The sequence below is a fragment of the Lygodium microphyllum genome, chromosome 23 (genome assembly GCF_053477565.2).
Source record: "Lygodium microphyllum isolate KBCC chromosome 23, Lygodium_microphyllum_v1.1.10, whole genome shotgun sequence".
Classification (NCBI taxonomy): domain Eukaryota; kingdom Viridiplantae; phylum Streptophyta; class Polypodiopsida; order Schizaeales; family Lygodiaceae; genus Lygodium; species Lygodium microphyllum.
This window is the reverse complement of record NC_141157.1, coordinates 58,568,026-58,588,656: the sequence shown is the minus strand read 5'-3', so window position 1 is coordinate 58,588,656 and position 20,631 is coordinate 58,568,026. Positions and strand designations below refer to the sequence as shown.

At 43.3% G+C, this 20,631-nt stretch overlaps 1 protein-coding gene across 2 annotated transcripts in view; it reads right to left on the bottom strand.

The window, feature by feature from the left end:
- UGLYAH (ureidoglycine aminohydrolase) overlaps window positions 1-19,651 on the bottom strand; it is a 190,880-nt gene extending 171,229 nt beyond the window's left edge. Inside the window, exons 1-2 of one of the 2 annotated variants that reach the window (XR_015688130.1) lie at window positions 19,479-19,651; window positions 19,252-19,374 (exon numbers count right to left, since the gene is read on the bottom strand). Coding sequence is in view for 1 of the 2 variants with exons in the window: in XM_087664414.1 (XP_087520540.1) it covers window positions 19,252-19,374; window positions 19,479-19,545 (190 nt within the window). In the remaining variant the exon portion in view is untranslated. The remainder of the gene's footprint in view (window positions 1-19,251; window positions 19,375-19,478) is intronic. The other variant, XM_087664414.1, reaches the window with a different exon arrangement.
- Between the last annotated feature and the right edge of the window lie 980 nt (window positions 19,652-20,631).

Here is a 20,631-nt window from a genome sequence, read left to right as displayed (position 1 = left end):
CGTCCTCTTCTAGATGCCACATGTCACTTTTCTAGAGAAAGAAGCTTTCAAACCTTCTACTCTAAAAATCTCTCAAATGGTTAAGAATTTGAGATAGCTAATGAAGGCAAAATTATGTTGGGTATTTCACTCACGCCTCACTTACGCCTACGCTCATATAGGAGTATCAGTGATCAATAGGACACTGGGGCACTTTTTACTCTCGGTAGGAGAGGTTTTTTTCCCCAGACTTATAGTCTTATTTTCATATATGCTTATGTGCTTATGTTACACACTTACGGGCACTTACCGTGTTCGGGTGTGAACACCCCCTACAACCCTAAGGTTTAAGGGTTGTACTTTGTACTTTCATTTCACACTCTTTCAGTCTATTAGCATTGGGTATCGTGCTTCACTCTATCTCACTCTCTCACACTGTCCACTGCACTCTCAGCTACACCTCGATCCTCTCACCTCTCACATTTGGTATCAAAGCTCAGCTCCGAGCTCAGCCACCTGTCTGCAGTCTCCCGCCCCCGACTGTACCTTCTGTCCCTCCAGCTGCCACCAGTTGCAGGCGCCGCCACCAGTCTGCAGGCGCCGCCAGGTCTGCAGGCACCGCCAGGTCTGCACGCGCCGCTAGCTCTGTCTAGCCGCCACCTGTCAACGCGCGCCAGTCCTGACTACGCACACCACCTGTCCGCAGACGCCGCCTCCTGTACCTGCAGAAGCCCGCCACTAGCTACCGACTGCACAGATCAGTCCCTATTTCTGAAACCAACTGACGCGTGAGCCTCTGTTCGCCAGCCTCTTCCTGTGCGCAGACATTGCCTCGGGGTCCGTGCCCGTCGTCAGTCAGCTGCAATCATTCTGCAAAGGTAACATTTTGCATTTTTTTTTTTCAACACAGGAGTTCATGCAGCAGCAGGATCAGTTTTCTACATTGGGACATGTGCTTGTATCTGTGGCAGAGACACATTGAATGCACATTTTGGAGTATTTGTGACAGAAATTTTGGCAGAAATTTTGGGGATTTTGACATTACAATGTTGCTGAGCACTATTTGCATCTTGGGAAGCGTGCATTAAAGACAGTTCTTGACAAAGTACACCCTTGCACATTAATTGCAGAAGTGTGCTTACTGCAATTTCTGGAAATTTGCAGATTTCCAGCCCTTACTGCTTTGACATTGCTCATTTGTCTTTGGAAATTTGTCATCATGGCAAATCAAGGAGGTGATGTATTTACCTATGTATCCCAAGAAGACAGATTGGATGGAAACAATTATTCGCTATGGTCATTCATGATGAAGAATGTATTAGTGGCTAAGAATTTATGGGATTATGTCAGTGGAGAGGAAACTAGACCGGGAGTTGTAGCTCCCGCTACTCCTCCTCAAGGGGGACGTGGACAACAGGGACCTCAGCTAGCTCCACCTCAGCCACTTCCTCCAAGAACTGCAGCTCAAAAAGCTTGGGATACACGAGATGCACAGGCTTTGTCGCTGATTGCTTTGGCATTTCAGCGGTCCATCATTCCTCACATTCGTTCAGCATCTTCTTCACGAGATGAATGGCTGACTTTGGAGCATATGCTTGCAGGAAAGAATGAGACTCGAATCTCTTTCTTGAAGAAAGAGTTAGAGACTTTGAAGATGAATGAGGGTGATTCTATGCAGGATCACTTGAATAAGATTCAAGACTTGCGGAAGCAGCTCATGAATGTAGATAAGTACTTTTCGGATGCACAGTTGATATCCACCACCTTGAATTCCTTACCTCCTTCGTACTTGTCTTTTCATACTGCCTTGAACCTCACCATGAGGATTGCCGCGCAGCCACTCACTTTTATTCAGCTGGTTAGTTTGCTTCTAGAGGAGGAGCAAACAAGGAAAAATAGTGGTGTGGATGCTATAGTCTCTGAGCAGGCTTTTGTGGCAAGACAGAAAGGCAAAAACAGCAAGGTAAAAAATGCCCCATAGAGTTCTGGTACTTCTGGCACATCACAGAATCAGATACAAGGGGGCACGCAAGCTAAAAAGGGAAAATGTCATTATTGTAAGAAGCCAAGCCACTATATCACTGAGTGCAGGAAGTGCATCGCCAAAGAGAAGAAGGAGGAGTCTGAAATGTCTGTTTCTACTACTCCTTCCACTGCTAGTGAGTCCGTGTTCTTTGTTTCAGACAGGGACTATTGTTTTTACACTTGCAGTTATGACATCTCTTGGGCTGATAGAGCACTTAGCTCTACAGAAGATGTTGACACTTGGTTCTTTGACAATGGTGCTTCGCAGCATATTACATCTCGCAGAGATTTGTTTGCTTCAGTTAGTGCACTTCCCGTTGGGAAATCTGTACAGTGTGCCAATAATGCATCATACCCTGTTCGTGGTATTGGGGAGATTCAGCTCACAGCCATTGCTGGCTCTATTCTCCGCCTGCAGGATACTTTGTTTGTGCTTGGAATCAAGAAGAATTTGCTATCTATTTCTTCTTTGGCACGTTATGGTTTGCAGGTCACATTTGATGATGACCGTTGCATGGTTAGAGATAAAGAACGCATGACTTTGGTCTTGACAGGATCTTTGTGTCATGGTTTATATGAGTTGGATGCTCTTTCAGTAGATCAGTCGGTATACTTGACATCCACTCTTACTCCTGCTATGATACAGGTGGAGTTATGGCATGCTCGTTTGGGGCATGTAAACTTTGGCAACTTGATGCTTTTGCAGCATACTCAGATGCTGGATGGCTTACCTCTCTTGGAGAGACCTCCTGAGCACTTATGCGAGGGATGCATTTTGGGAAAAATGCATCGTTTCCCATTTCCCCGTGATGTTGCTTTCAGAGCAACGATCAGATTGCAATTGGTGCATTCACATGTTTGTGGACCTATGCAAACAAGTCATTGGGTGGTTGTTACTATTTTGTGACATTCATTGATGACTTTACACGTTTTTGCTAGGTCTACTGTTTGAAAAAGAAGTCAGAAGTGTATGATGCATTTTTGGCTTTCAGTGCACTTGTTGAAAATCAATCTGGATGCAAAATTAAGACTCTCCGTTCGGACCGAGGGAGGGAATACATATCCTCTATGCTGAATTCTTTTTTGAAGCAGAAAGGCATAGTCCATCAGTACACTACTGCCTATACTCCACAGCAGAATGGGGTAGCAGAGAGGAAGAATAGGTCACTCATGGAGATGGCTAGATATATGTTGAAGGCAAAGAGCTTGCCTCATAGTTTTTGGATGGAAACAGTCATGTGTGCTTGCCATATTTTGAACAGATGCCCTACCAAAGCCTTGAAGACCATCACACCTTTTGAGGCTTGGAATAGCCGTAAACCTTCTGTTGGTCACTTCCGTACCTTTGGGTGTCTTGCCTATGCCCATATTCCACAAGTACTTAGAAAGAAGTTGGACAACAAGGCTGTTAAGTGCATTTTTATGGGATATAGCAGTGAGAGAAAAGGCTACAGGCTCTATGATCCCGTTACAAAGAAGGTTTTTGTCAGCAGGGATGTTGTTTTTGATGAAAAATCAGAATTATCCTTGGCTGGTTTGGAAACATATCAGGCTACCCGTGATGTTTTTGAAGGGCTGCTGCCCATTACTTTTGGTGATTAGCTGGAGCTTCAGAAAATGGACCTAATGTTCAGCCAGCTGCTCCTATGGAAAGTGCAGAAATTCAGCCATTGGCTGATCGGAATATTCAGCATAATGCTGAAACTGAAATTCAGCACGAGCTTGCACACAGTCAGGAAGCTAGACAGATACCTAGATGGTATTTGCAGACTATGCAAGATAGTCATTTGGATGCACCCATGGCTGGTCGTACTAGAAGGCAAACTCGTTTGCATGATTCAACACATACCATGGAGTTTGTTATGGCAGCAAGTACTTTTGATAATGAAGAGCGTGAATGTTTTGAGGATGCACAACACAGTGTGCATTGGATGGCAGCAATGCAACCTGAATTAGATTCTATCACTAAGAATCAAACTTGGGATTTGGTGTCTTTGCCATTTGGGAAGAAAGCCATTGGAACGAAATGGGTCTACAAACTGAAAAGGAAAGCAAATGGATCCATTGATAAATACAAGGCATGGCTTGTAGCTAAAGGCTACGCACAGAAAAAGAGCATTGACTATGAAGAGACATTTGCTCCTACTTTCCATATGACGACCATCAGGTCTATGATTGCCTTGGCTGCACATTATGGTTGGATACTGCATCAGCTGGATATCAAGACTGCATTTTTACATGGGGAACTTCAAGAGGAAGTTTATGTATAGCAGCCCATTGGTTTTGCAGTTGAAGGCTCAGAACATTTGGTTTGCAAGCTCAAAAAGGCACTATATGGTTTGAAACAAGCTCCTAGAGCTTAGTATGCAAAAATAGATGCTTTCTTGCTTGGTCAGGGATTTCTAAACAGCTCATCTGAGTCTACCCTTTACGTATGTAAAGAAGGGGGATCTATGCTGATTATATGTCTTTATGTTGATGACCTTTTGCTCACTGGAACACATGCTGATCAGATTTCAGCATTCAAACAAAATTTGCAGCAAACTTTTGACATGTCTGACTTGGGAATTTTGCATTACTACTTGGGCATCCAGTTCATACATGATGCTCGAGGTATTGGGCTATCACAGTCAAGGTATATTGGGCAGCTTCTTGAGAAGTTTGGCTTACAAGATTGCAAGCCAGTTTGTACCCCCATGGAACCTAGACTGAAACTGTCATTACATGATGACAGTGATTTCTTTGATATACATACATATGCTCCAGCAGTTGGATGTCTTATCTACCTATACAACACTAGGCCGGACATACAGTTTGCAGTTTCAGCCTTGAGCAGGTATATGCATCAGCCACGTATGTCACATTGGCAAGCTGTCAAGCGTGTTTTTTGTTACTTGCAAGGTACTAGATCTCTTGGGTTGCTTTATGCCAAGGGGGGACCACTGCATTTACATGCTTACTGTGATTCTGATTGGGCTGGTGATTATGATTCACGTCACTCCACTAGTGGCAATTGTTTCTTTCTTGGCTTTTCTTGCATTTCTTCGCTTAGCAAGAAACAATCCACTGTTGCCACATCATCATGTGAAGCTGAATACAAGGCAGCTTTCACTACCACAGTTGAATGTGTATGGCTTAGACACTTGCTAGCTGATCTAGATGTATCTGTTGCGGAGCCTACTCCTTTATTCACTGACAGTCAGAGTGCCATTGCAGTGGCACGGAACCCAGTGTTTCATGCACACACGAAACACATTAAGATCCATTATCACTTTGTCAGAGAAAGACTACATGCACGTGATATCAGCCTTGTCTATTGTCCTACCACCAGTAATGTGGCAGACATCTTCACCAAAGCTCTTCCTCGTGACAAATTTAAAGCATTTCGCGATGCTTTAAATTTGATATCCTTTGGTGGCGGATGATCCTTGTACTCTTGATCACTCTTCACTCCAGGGGGGTTTGTTGGGTATTTCACTCACGCCTCACTTACGCCTACGCTCATATGGGAGTGTCGGTGATCAGTAGGACACTGGGGCACTTTTTACTCTCGGTAGGAGAGGTTTTTTCCCCCAGACTTATAGTCTTATTTTCATATGTGCTTATGTGCTTATGTTACACACTTACACGCACTTACCGTGTTCGAGTGTGAACACCCCCTACAACCCTAAGGATTAAGGGTTGTACTTTGTACTTTCATTTCACACTCTTTCAGTCTATTGGCATTGGGTGTCGTGCTTCACTCTGTCTCACTCTCTCACACTGTACACTGCACTCTCAGTTGCACCTCGATCCTCTCACCTCTCACAAATTATTCCTTGCGAAACTCCAGAGCCTTTGATGCGAACAAATTGTCCATTTGAGCAACTTTCAAAAATAGTAACCTCCTAAATTTTAAGAGTCGCCATACTTAGCTTCTGGAGAGCTTCATTATATAGGTTACCACTTCATGGTTTGTTTTTTCAATCATAAGTATCCAGTTTCACTTTTTGAAACCACTCATTATATAGCCTTCTAGTCAATGTGATTATCTAAGTATGAAAGTCTTAGTAGTTATTCGAACTTTCTGGTCAATCTAACTGTCCGACTAAACTTTTTTTATTTCTCTTGGGTATCTCTAAATAACGACCCAACTATAATTATAGGGTATTTTGGCCATTGGCCATACTTAGATACACAGATAAACATTTAATCATATTTTGAAACACTTAAATAATACAAATGTCCTTTCAAAGTAAATGAGCATCAAATTAATTTGAAATCATTGAGCCAATATATATTGGTAACAATTGATATATAAAAGGTTTGTTACATAGTTGCTAAGGGTTTCTGAAACAAGTTTCGTATAAGTTTTCTAAAACATTATAAACGAGTTTCATTTAAGATGAAAGAAAACTATCATGAGACTTTTAAGTATAGAATATGACTCATATGATGTAATTTATCATAATTCATAATCCTATACAATACAAATGGAGATTTAACACAGCATCCGCCATCAGTATATACATGCAACATGTTCAATTGTCCATGACAATATTAGCTTTAATTATAGAATAAGCCATCAATATATACATGCATCAACGACAACTCATTCTTGCAAACAATGTCGATCTCCATATTAGTGTGTCAAATGAATCCATGACAAACGTTGATTACGAAAGTTGAAACACATATTTTAGGATAGGGATTATTTGAAATTTGTAAATATGTGTTTCATAGATTTTTAAAACACCCAAGTATGAAACGAGTTTCCTAATCTTACAGAACAAGTTCCTTGGCAACTATATTCCATAATTTCACTAAGCTACCCAAAACTATCAAAAAAGTCGTCCAACTTACAAAGACAAGGCAAGCTAGTCTCTATAAGGTTAAAGCTTTCTCTTTTACCCCATGCGCATCATAGTACTTGGCTTCAATAGCATCAAGCTGGTTAAAGAAATTGGAATCATATTCATCTTGCTCAAATACATTAGTAATAGAGTGAGTATTTATACGAATAATTTAAAAACTACCTGAAATTCATTACTGTCCTATGAGAAGTCATCATCATCATCATTAAGAGGGACAATACGAGCCAAATCATCCAACCCACTTTTAGGAGTCGATGAAGCACAGAGAGAGGTAGGTAGACCTTACGCTCTGAGAGAGAGACAGAGTGCGAGTAAGCAGAGTAGAGAGTGAACACGTTTTTCGGTACAAAGACGAGTGTACCACTTTAGGTTTTAGATAGATATATGTACGAAAGTACAATGTGCTAAGGGTGTGTTCACACCCGTGCACATATAAAAGGCACGATGGCCCTTTATTCCCAACAACCTCCCACCTAAAAGCAATGTGCCTTAAGAGGAGAAAAGAATCAGCTAAGTCTAAGCATGTACAAAGCTAAAATAAATATATCTATCCAACTCCCATCATCTGTCCGCAATGAGCAAACCGCTCTGCTGGAAGACCCTTCGTAAGAAGGTCTGCAGGATTATCATCTGTATGCACTTTGACAAGCTCAATGCTCTTGCTGTCAAGTACATCTCTAATGAAGTGATATTTCACCTATATGTACTTTATCTTTGCATGAAAGACAGGATTCCGTGCTAGCATGATAGCACTCTGACTATCACAATGGAGAACAGGTAACTCTGTGATGCCAAGCTCTCCCACCAGACGTGAAAGCCATAAAGCCTCCTTGCATGCCTTAGTGGCAGCTACATACTCTGCCTCTGTAGCAGACAATGCAACACACTTTTGTAGCCTGGAGATCCAAGAGACCGCTCATCCTGTGAAAGCAAACACATACCCAGAAGTGGACTTCCTGCAGTCCGCATGACCAACATAGTCTGCATCTGTAAAGCCAACAACAGATGCTTTCTACTTTCCAAAGCAGATGCACAACTCCTTTGTGCCTTTGAGGTATCTCATAATACCTTTCACTACATCCCAATGCTTCTTGCCAGGGGTTGCCGTGTATCTGCTAACCACTCCCACTGCAAAAGCAATGTCAGGACATGTAGCAACCATAGCATACATCAAATTGCCAACAGCTGAAGCATATGGTATCTTGGCCATTTCAGCCTTCTCATCATCAGATGTAGGGCTGTCCTCTGCACTGAGTTTCACATATGGAGGGAATGGAACCCCAATTGTTTTCCCCCCCTCCATATTGAAACGCTGCAAAACTTTGAAGATATACTCTTGCTGAGATAGATAGAGTAAACCTTTAGATCTATCTTTGAATATTCGCATGCCAAGAATGTGATTTGCATCACCCAGATCCTTCATGTCAAAACTGCCATGAAGACTTTGCTTCAATGAATCCAAGGCATGAGTATCCCTACCAGCAATCAGCATGTCATCAACATACAAAACCAAGATAATCAAGCTATCATCTGCTGCCCTCTTGGTGTACAAGCAGTGATCCGCTTGACTTCTATGAAAGCCTTGGGACTGCATGAATGTATTAAACTTATGATACCATTCTCTTGGTGCTTGTTTCAGCCCACACAAACTCCTTTTGAGTTTACAGACCATTTGTTCTTTCCCTTGTTCAACAAACCCTTCAGGCTGCTGCATATATATGTTTTCATGCAGATCACCATGTAAAAATGCAGTCTTTACATCCATCTGTATGAGCTCCATATCCTCAACTGCAACCAAGCCCAAAATGGTTCTAAATGTAGTCATCTTGACTACAAGAGAGAAAATCTCATCAAAATCAATTCCATGCTCCTGCTTGTACCCCTTTGCAACCAACCTTGCTTTTACTTTGGTGAGGAACCCAAAGTGACCTTCATTTTGTAAACCCATTTGCATGGAAGGGTTTTCTGCCCTTTCAGCAACTGCACCAAGTCCCAAGTGCCATTTTTGTCAAGAGATTCCATTTTTGACAACATGGCTTTATACCATTTCTTGTTGTCCTGTCTGTCCATTGCTTCCTTGAAGCAAGACGGTTTACCACAATCTATCAACATGACATACTCAGCCACATTAATTGCACCAGGAACAAATCTGTCAGGTTGTCTAGTAGCCCTAGACGATCTTCTAACCCAATGGTCATTGTTTGCTGGCTGTTCCTGCAAATTTCCATTTTCAGCATGCTGTCCTGGCATTTCAGCTTGCAAATCAGCATAAACAGCTTGCTGTCCTGGCTAATCCTGCACATGTAATGGCTCATTTTCATGGGCAATAGCTGGCTGATCATTTCCAACATCATTTCCTGCATTTACAAGTTCATTTACAGCAGGTATTTGCTGCTGTACAGCGGGCACATTTTGCTGTCTAAAAGGTATTTCTTCCCGGAATATAACCCTACGGACCTCCTAAGTCTTCTCGGGCTGTTTGTGCATGCGATCTTCCCGGAAGATAACGTCATTGCTGCGTACTATTTTCCTTTTCTCGGGATGCCACAATTTATACCCCATTTCACCCTGGTCACCATATCCTAGGAAAATGCATTTATAGGACTTTGGCTTAAGTTTGCTGCGTTTTCCTTTACAAATGTGCACAAAAGCCTCGCAGCCAAACACTTTTAGATGAGCATATAAAGGTGGCTTGCCCGACCACGCTTCTTGGGAAACTCCCCTCCCCAAAGACCTGTTTGGTGACCAATTAATCAAGTGAACGGCTGTCATAAAAGCCTCTGCCCAAAAACCATGGGGTAATGCAGCATGAGACAACATCGTACAGACCTTATCCTATATGGTTCGATTCATACACTCGGCAACTCCATTTTGGGGTGGATTATGAGGGGCAGTGAGCTCCCTCTTTATCCCTTTGCTATCACAAAATGCCCGAAAGGCTTTGGACACGTATTCCCCACCATTGTCAAAGCGAAGACACTTAAGTGTCTTATCTGTCTGATTTTCAGCCAATGCCAAGAATTTTTTAAACTTGTCAAGCACTTCATCCTTGCTACGAATAGGGTAAACCCATACTTTCCGTGTAGCATCATCGACAAAGGTGACAAAATATTTCTTCCCTCCTAAAGATAATCCTCGCATTTGACATACATCTGAATGTACTAACTCTAGAGGAGAAGATTTCAAAGAAAGAGAATATTTGTGAGAAGTCTCTGCATATTTGCCATAAATACAATGATCACAGTGCTCAAAATTAGCATAATGAAGACAAGGCAAGTAACCCAAACGAGAAAGCACTTTCATAACACTTGGCTGCTCGGTCACGGCAACAACATGGTCACGCACACTAGATACATGAAGTAGATACAACGTATCACTCTTGCAACCTTTAGCAATAACCCAGATCCCTTACAGTCCATCACCAAAGGTGGTATGAAAACCATCATCATCTAGCTGCCCTATGCTGATCAAGCTCTTCTTGAGCTGAGGTACATGCCGTACATAGTGAAGTGTAAAGATAGAGCCATGCTGAAACTGTAACTATACACTGCCAATACATGCAATCTCACATGCATAGTTGTCCCCAAGATGGACAACACCATGTCAACCTCCTGTATATGCGGAAAACCACTCACGATGAGGAGTGACATGAAAGGAAGCACCTCAATCAAGAATCCAGGTATGCATGTCATCATCTGTATCTGCAAATAGAGCATGTGCACCAAAATGTAAAGAGACAAAGAGTACATCACTGCCACTGTCACTGTCATGAGTGACTACATTCACCTCTTCAATTTTTACACTGCTTTTCTTAGGCTGACTGTCCTTCTTCTCTTCCTTGCAATCATCTGTCTTCTTGCCTTTTCCTTTTTCTTTCTTCCATTTGTAGCAGTCACATTTAAAGTGACCCTTCTTGCCACAATGATGGCATTCAACATCTTTGCCATGTGATTTACTGCGTCCCTTGCCATTATATTTGCCCTTTTGCTGTGATCTGCCCCTAGTATGCAAAGCACTGGAAGACTTGCTAAATGCATTGTTTTGCCGATTCATTTCTTCCATAAGTAGAGCACTCTCTACATCAGCATACAAAAGGATCACATTAGAATTACTCATGGCAGTCCTGAATGTATCCCAACTCTCTAATAGAGTGCAAAGCAAGAAAGTAGCCTTAAATTCCTCATCAATCACGAACTTCAAGGCAACCAGCTGGCTGAAAATGGAGTTAAACTCACTCAAGTGAGTAGACATTGTTGTACCTTCTTTCATATGCAAATCCATAAGCTTTTTCAGCCAATACACTTTACTTGCAGCGCTCTTCTGTGCATACAGTTCTTCCAGTCTAGTCCATATAGCATATGCAGAATCCAAACCTTCAATGTTGAAGAGCAAGGCATCAGAAATCGATAGCTCTATGGTTGAGCGTGCAAGCTCATTCAACTCATCCCAGTCATCCTGGTCCATGTCCACAGGCTTTGCTCCTTTAGTTTTGATCGGCTTTGCCTGCTTCTTTTGTAACTGGATATTGTAGCACTGTTTTTGCCATAGTGCAAAATTGTGTGCGCCTTCAAGCTTCTTTATATGCATCAAATTACTGCTGTCATTGCTGACAGCCATGGTTTTCAGCTCAAAAGTGACCAAAAAACCAATAAATGCAAGCCCAAATTGTCACCCAAGTGACCAAGGTACAAACAAGTACCAATCAGCAATAAATGACCACGCAGAAGTACGGATTTCAGATCTGTAATTCAGTTTTCAGAAGCACCAAACCAAGTGCTACAGCATTATCCAACTGATTACAACTGTTCCAAAGGGCATGTGCATCACATTACATGAGAAATCCCAAAATTTCAGCTGCAATTTCTGTTGTACGTGGACCCACGGGCCTAAAATTTGACACGAACGGTCAAAAGCCCCAAAATTTTGTGCTCAAAAGCCTCAAACACACATCTACATTTCTCTGTCATCCATAGTACTATCCAATTTTGCCAAAATAAAGCAATTTCAGCAAAACCCCCAAATTTCACCAAGTGTTGATGTCCAAATTGCGCTGAATTCAACCTGCATGTACATAAAATGACCAAATGCTACACAATTTTTGCCCAAATTGCAAAAGCCCCAAATTGCACGAGGTCCAATGTGCCTCAATGTCGAGAAATTGGGTTAATTTCAGCCCAATTTGTACATGTACATGAAAAGCCCCAAATGTTGGGGACAAAATGTCACAAATTCCTGCAATTTCTGAGACAAATTTGTTTGTCCTGCATCAAATTTCCCAAATCTTGAAAAAGCCCCAAATTTCTAGGCTAAATGTTGAGAAATTTCACTCAGATAAGCAAAATTTCAACAATTTTGGCGAAATCCCCAATTCAAATGCGCACAATGTCTGCAATTCCGACGCAGATGCCTCAATTTTCCACAAATAGTGCTCAGTCTGGCAAAGCCCCAGCTTTCTGGGCCAAAATTGCACAAAGTTGATGTTTTGTGCTTGCACGCGCGAACCCCGGTTAGGGGAAGGAGTTTGAGGGGGGAAAAAAAAAAATTTTAAGGTTTGAATTACGGGTCTGTTGACCTGTCAAGCCTCCCCATCGCGCGCTCACCCGCTGGCTCCATCACGCGTTGCGCGCCCCGTCAGGTCTCCCTGGCCGCTTGCCCGCTAGCGTCGAGCGTTGACTGCTGCCTACTATCGCCCGTCAGTTGCAGCCGTTTTGGTCCACGCTATCGCAGCCCGTCACGCTACTGCCCGTGCAGCCAACTGTTGCCTGCCGGTCCTGCCCGACTTCCTTGCAGACATCGCTTACCGCTTGACTACTTGCTGGCGCCGTTGGTCTTCTGCTAGACTTGCTTGCTTCACTTGTCGAGTGGACTTCTGTCAGTCCTGCGACCTGACACTGCTTGGAAACGCGAACCTTGTAACCAGCGCTTTGATACCAGTTTTTAGGAGTCGATGAGGCACAGAGATAGAGGTAGGCAGACCTTACGCTCTAAAAGAGAAAGAGAGAGTGCGAGTAAGCAAAGTAGAGAGTAAACACGTTTTTCGGTACAAAGACGAGTGTACCACTTTAGGTTTTAGATAGATATATGTATGAAAGTACAATGTGCTAAGGGTGTGTTCACACCCGTGCACATATAAAAGGCACGATGGCCCTTTATTCCCAACAATATCTTGGCTGAAAATTGATTATTGCAGACATTCAGGTCTAAAATCTGCATGAAACAGGCTGAATGTTCACAAACAAATGACACATAAGGCTGAAATAGTGCACACACAACTGGCAGGACAAAAATTTTCATATATCTTGGCTGAAAATTGCAGACATTCAGGTCTGAAATATACAGGAAAACAAGCTGAATGTTCACAGCTGAAGGTTACCTTTCGAGAAGAGAGCTTTCAATGTTACTGAGTGACCACGGGTTGATGTGCAGCATTTCAGGCACGATTGCTTCAATTCGAGCAGGTGCAACAGTAGGAGAGTCCAAAATGAGCAGGGGGAGAGACGAAATATGCAAGAGACTAAGAAACGCAGCCTGTTTTGGGGGTTTTACCCTGCCCGTCCCATGTTTGGCAAAAACGTTGTTCCAGGAACACTGTTTCTGGAAACTATGATGGTGACACCCATTTGCAAAACAAATTAGTTCCATCTACTATGATACTAGAATCAGCTAAAGATTCATATTTCTGGGATAAGTCCCTAGCCAGAGGAGAAAATTTGTTCCAAGATGATACGATCCATAGCAAGGGCAGGAAAGGGTTGTCTGCTCTAGAGCACCATCAAAAGCTATTCCCATAAATAACTGTATCCACGAGGGATCCTGAAAAGCCTCCTAGCTGTACGAAACGATATCAACACATTGCGACTGGCAAGGGTGGCATTCGCTACCGAAGTTAAGCCCAAATGTGCCATGCGGTTGAATTTTGGTCGAAGCTCATGTTTACCTTCCCACGAAATTAACTGCGAGACTGCCAACAGTTCCAATTGAAAAGAATTAGTAGCTAAGCGATCCTCCGCTGGATGCCACTGCGCCTTCCGGAGGACCTATCTCCAGGAACAAACCAAATGGGCAAGCAGAGATGAAGACGAACTGGAGAAGCGAGAATCGGCATTAAGAACATGCCATCAAGAACTCCGGATTTGAATATTACCATGCAGAAGCCCGTGATCCTCAATAAAATAATGGGCTATAATGACCCGTGGATGATGATTCGAGCACATGGCGCGAAAAAGAGACCAACGGAGTGCCAGCATATGAGTTTGGGCATCTAAAATAGCCCCTCCACCCATGCGTTTGGGGGTGCACGCATGCGACCAAGAAATCAAGGAAATGCCTGCATGCAAAGAATCCTTCTTCCATAACGTGAAACGAATAGACTGAGTAAGAGCATTCAGTGTAGTAGCAGTCCACGGCTGCAATGGCAAGAAATATGTGAGCATTGGCAACATAATTGTCTGGACTACTTTGAGGCGAACAGGGAAGGGCCAGGCCTGAGACTTCCAATACATAAACTTAGCTGCCAGTTTCTGTAAAATCCACTGCAATAGCTGCTTTGGGGGAACATCAACACCTAAAGGGTACCCAAGATGCCTGACAATGGAGCCATGGGGAAAAACCATTCCCTGCCAATCCAATGACTGCAAATCCGACTCCATGCAGCTGAGAATGGCTGATTTCAAAGCGTTGATGCGAAGACCAGAAGCCTGACCAAAGAGAGCCCAAACATCTAATGCTTTGCGAAGGTTATCCTTGTCCGCACGTAGAATCATAAAGTTGTCATCAGCCAAGGATTGACTAATGAAGTCTTGTCCAGAGGGAAGCGACAATCCAGCCAACTGAGAAGAAGCTGCCATGTGAGATAACATCGAAAGAACTGGATGAGTCGCAAGGGCAAAGAAAAGGGGACTCAAAGGGCACCCCTATCTGACAGAGCAAGCAAGGACAATTGGCTTGGTAACGCCTCCATTCAACATGACGCGCAAAGATGCTGCATCACTGATAGTGTAGATCAAACGAGACATCCGAGCACCAAAGCCCATAGTTGACATAAGTTCTGCAATGAAAGACCAATCCACATAATCAAAAGCCTTTTCTAGGTCCAACTTAACCAGAACGACCTCCTGATTAGAATGCCTTGCATAATCAATCGCCAGTTGCACATTTAATACATTGTGCAAAATGTTTCTGCCCTTAATAAAACCATATTGGAGAGGATGCACAATGGCAGGAAGATGCTTATGGAGCCGGTTCGCCATTACTTTGGAAAAGATTTTATACATAGAACCCATCAAAGAAATTGGACACCACTGTTTCAACATGGACGGCGAAGGAACTTTTGGAAGCAGTTTAATAAGACCTTCTTTCCATGAGGATGGCATAATCCCCATTTCCCACACCTGCTGAAACAAAGCCGTCAATGGTTTCGCGAGCTGGGTGGCAAAAAACTCAAAGAACTCATTGGTAAGACCATCCCAGCCAGGACTTTTATCCTTGGGCAAGTGTAACAGAACGTCCATAACCTCCGCCTCACAAATATCTGCCTCCAAAGTAGATTGCATGTCCTGCGGAACGTAATTGCGGACCAGATCATAAAAAACTGAACGAGAATGAGCAATTTGGCCTGAAGGAGGAGAAGTGGAACCAAGAAGGTCGAGAAAATAATTCCTACACATATCCACAATAGTCTGCGGATCAAGGACCATTTGCCCATCTGCATCCTGGAGTCTAGTCATATTCTCGCGAGCATGAGAGGCATGGAGAGCTCAAAAGAACTTATGAGTCTGACAAGCACTATCTTGCAAAGTCTCCGTCAAATGTTGCAATTTGACCTGCTGATAAGATTTTAACTAAAACTCTTTACTAAGATCAACCAGACGCATTGCCAATGACTGCAGAAATACATCATCTGGAGTGTCCGCCAGCAAAGAATGAACCAAAGCCAGGAGATCCTCCGCTGCTTGTCGACGCCGCCGAGAAAGAGAGGCATGATGAATCCCATACTGCCAAGCAACCCACTGCACATTAGAGAGCAATCTTTCAAACGAAGCAGTGCCCTGAGATGAGAAATCCAATAGGAATCGATCAATCAATTACTGCATATAGCCCTGAAAGATTGCATGCTTCAAATAAGACAAGTTGAAACGCAAAAGGAGTCTATCCAAAAATTGCTTGAAAGGTGCAATGGGTTGTGCAATGATCTCAAGTTGGAGAGGGAAATGATCTGACAAGGTATATTGTTGCAACAGTTTCATTTCGAGCATCTCAGGAAGGAAATCATCATTCTGCATGATGTAAATGCGGTCTAACCGCGACCATGTTGTAGCATACTGGGCAGAATGGAAAGTAAACCTTGTAAAAGAAGGGTGCAGCCAGGACCAGAGATCTTGCTTAAGAACGGCAAGAGCCAACTCCTGCCATATATGACGTTCCAGCACATCCATTACCGAATGCTCTGATGTGGACTGTGAAGAATCAACACACATTGAAATCCCCCATCAAAAAACCCCGTCTGCCAAGAGACAAGGAAGTCTGCAAAGTATGCCAAAGCTCCCGGCGAGATAAAGGATCATTCGGAGCATAGAGGCCGAGTAACCATAAGATCTCTCCATCGAATAAAACTTCAATGACCACAAAGCGGCCATGTACATCATTCTTAAATAAGAACCGGCTAATATTTTTCATGTACAATCAGAAGCACCCCAGAATACTGCCTGGCATGTACCCCTGCATAGAACAAACGTAAGCCATGGCAATCCACAACTTTTCCTGCTTCACCGTGACTCTTGTGCTGAACAGCACACAAGACATCCCACTGATTCTCATGCAATACAATCCACATGGCATGTTGCTTGTGGTAAGAGCAAATCCCGCGCACATTCCACGTGGCGATCTTCATGTGTATTCCAAAGAAAATCAGGTACAAGGCACAGCTTGCCTCGATTTAACCTTTTCTACGAGAATGTCCAAGACTCCCTCATCCAAAAAATCGGCTAACACAGCAAAAGAGTTTTGACGACCAGTTTTGGAGGTAGATGGCATATCCGCTGACTTGGAGGTGGGACGGGGATAACGACGATCCCATGGGGTAATGACGTTACCTTAGTATCAAAAGCCAGCTTAGCAGGTGGACCCTTTGGGCCATCCAAATACACTCTCCTAGGTGGCTGTTGATGGGGAGCAGAAGAAACCATAGCAGGAGCAGAGTGCTCTGAAGACAACATTTCTTTCCTGCGCATATACGTACATATGGGATCTGGTGAGGCAATAGGCACAGTATCCACCATACCAGCAACAAGCTTGTTGCCTTTTTTCGTACGTACATCCACCTAGTCATTGCCATGGGAATCCAAACCCGAGACCTGTTATTTCCCTTTTTCCAAGACTTGAGGTGGCTAGGTGGCATCCTGCGATGGAGCATCACACACCATGTCTTCCATAGGCAGCGCAACATGCTCAGCATGTGAAGTGTGGTGCTTCTCTGGGCATTCAGCCATGAAATGCCCCAATTTTCCACACGAAAAGCAATATCCTGCAAAGTTGCCCCATTTCAAACGAAAATGTAAAGGATGCATGCCAGAGCAATTGATACGTAACCACGCAGGCCTTTTCCTAGCAATGTCCCATAACATGCATAGACGGTGGCGATTCATGGCCCTTAGGTTTGGGGGGACCAGAACACTGCCCACAGCGACCATGGCATCCTTTAATAGTGGCCAATAAACAGCCGGACAGTTTTCTACGTCAACCCACACAGGGCATTCAAGTTGCAGCAGGCGCTGAAAGTCTGCCATTGGGCGCTATGGCACAACATGGACCAGCCGGCGATCAACGAACAATGGCAGTTTAGACAGGAGAGCAGCATGGTGCGTCTCAAATTTCAACAACATCTCAAAAAACCCTTGGGACCCAATAAAAATCTCTTCAACACGTTCCCCTTGTAGCAGACTGTGCAGCCACTGGCGAATACGGGAAAGAAGTGGGATCCGACCAGTGAAGAAGAGTATCACAGCACGTTCATAAAACACTGAAAAGGAGCGCAAGACATGTTTCGGGTCCACAGTGGCTTCGAGAACATCTTTCGTTGCAGAGTCAGAAAAGACTTTCTGATTATGTAGAACGTAATCGCCAAGTAGAGTGTTGGCAAATTCCAGCAAATGCTCCCAGTCAACATCCTGAGAGTCCACAGAATCCGAAGCAACCTGAGCATAGGAACGATCCTGATGATCCATTGTGTCGGCGGAGGTATGCTTGGTACATTTGCCCGCAGGCTGGAGGTCAGAAGCAAGGGGCAGCTCCTCTGTGCACAGAACCATATCCTCTGGTTCCTCCGTATCAGAATCCGGACCAAGAGCTGCCACCGTTCAGTCTATAAAATCCAGATCCAAGCCCGCCATCTTGTATCAGTACGTATACCGGTCAGAGGCCGATTGAAGAGCACGGGAGGCAGATACACGCAGGCCTCTCTCTCTCTCTCTCTCTCTCTCTCTCTCTCTCTCTCTCTCTCTCTCTCTCTCTCTTATATATATATATATATATATATATATATATATATATATATATATATATATATATATATATATATATATATATATACAGGAGCATATTAGTTCTCTGATCTGCGCAGGGATGCAGTCACGTGCTGCCAAGTTAGGGTTCCCTGACTCTGTCACGGCCCAACAAGGTGCACAGGGCAGGCACCCGCAGGCAGACACCGTGCAGATGACTGACAGGGCTCTCTCTCTCTCTCTCTCTCTCAATGGATAATTATATTGATTATGAAAAAAAGAATAAGATAGCAATCTTCTCTCAACAACAAACTTGGCTGCACATCAACACCAAGGGATAACCAAGATTGATGTTTTACAATGTCTCCCTGCTGAGCAAGCACACCCTGCCACCCCAAATCTAGCAAATTCAAGCCAATGCAAGCAATAAGGGAAGATTTGGTAACATTGATACACATGCCAAATAATTCCCAAATATCTAAAGCTTTGCAAAGATTAGAAGTATTCACTTTGAGAACCCTAAAAGTATCATTAGCCAATGCCTAACCAACGAAATTTTGCTACAAAGGTGGAGATAAACCAACTAGCTGTCCCATATCAATAAGGTGCAATAGCATACAATAGCATAGAAAGAATGGGCTGAGTACTCTCTCTCTCTCTCTCAACATCACACTTATTTTTTGGGTGATGCTTATCTAATTTTGTGAAAGACCCCAAATTAAGATCCACTAAAGGATTACAAACCCTAGACACACTTTAATCTTGCGGAGAGACATGGAAAAGTCCAATTACGGGACAAAATCAGTAGCACAATCATCCACAATACACACGCACACACCCCAAAAGAATTCACCAACATAAAACTAGAGATTTCAGGCGTGTATGAGTGCAGATACCTTGCAAATGAGCTGGCGACAAAGTGGGATCAGTGACCTTAGCATACGGTTCATGGGCCAACCCAAGCAAAATCAGCTGCTCTGGTGCAGCAACTCTGCATTGCTCGTCGACAGCGGATGCGCCTGAGATAGTCCACAATCATAGACAGCCATGAAGATTTTAAAGCAAGAGCATCAAACCTCCCTTTTGTTGTTGCGATGACATTATTCTGTTTTTTTTCTTTTACCTGACAGAGTTGTTCGAGAAGACAGCCAGAACACGAGAAAGAACTGAACCAGAGTGGGCGCCTTCATTTGTTCTCGTGGCTGCTGCGGTTGGTGGAGTCTGGACTGACCAGTGAGAGACTGAGCTCTCGTTCAGACAGTTATATGCTCTTTACTACTAATTTTCAAATCTACCATATATGCTCTTTGCTTTTATACTTGCAACTACATTTCACTCCTTCTCTCCTATATCTTTTTTTCTTTTGAGAAAGCATTGAAAATATGTATTGCAAATGAGAAAGATAGTATATGTATAATTGGGGCAGGGAGGGAACAACTTAACTCACATTTATACAAAAAGCCCCTAAGCATAAGATAAAGCCACTAGTCTAGGAGTTGTATCAGCTTTAGGAAGGGAGGATGGGACATGGCTCGGGATGGGGGATCTTTATTAATCGGACCATCCTATATTTTTTTCCACATGGCCTCCCTTCGCTCCAATCTACAACGATGCTCCTTATGCACTTTAAACTTTCGAAAGGTTATCATCTCCTCCTCCTCTTTTGGGCTAGGGTTGAGGGGTTGGGTAAAAGAGCCACTCTGCATTTTGGACCAGCATGCTGTGTAGTGCACCAATTCTTGGAGTTATGCTTCCTTGTTACGATGCAACTCTTCCTTTTCTTTTTTGGAAAGGCTAGTCTTCGCAACTATCTTGGGCTCCATTTTGGCCATTGCTCTCATTTGCTTAACCACCTGCACATCAAAGTCTCTCGTTACTTTGGGTAGAAAATTAATAGATCTATATTAAATACTACATCATCATTGGCCAGCCAAATAGTCCACAAGGTAATGCCACATATATAAGTCCAAAGTGTGGATGGAATTTTGCTTGCTTGGTTGAGCAGAAGTGCTCTTTAGGAAAGGTTGTAGGGGTGGAAAGGGAGGATTAAACTCTGGAGCCAATGAATATAGGGTATATTACTCCGGTATTTACAAAGAGGCAGGGCAAGGTTTCTTTTTCCTTGTTGCACCTTCTGCATATTCCAAAACCCACTTCTAGCTTTTCAACTCCTTCTTGAGTTTAGACCCTTATGGAGGGTTAACCATACGAGGAGGGAAATCATAAGGGGAGGGGGGAGATCCAAATCTACTAAAAACAAAATTCCCACTGGTTGG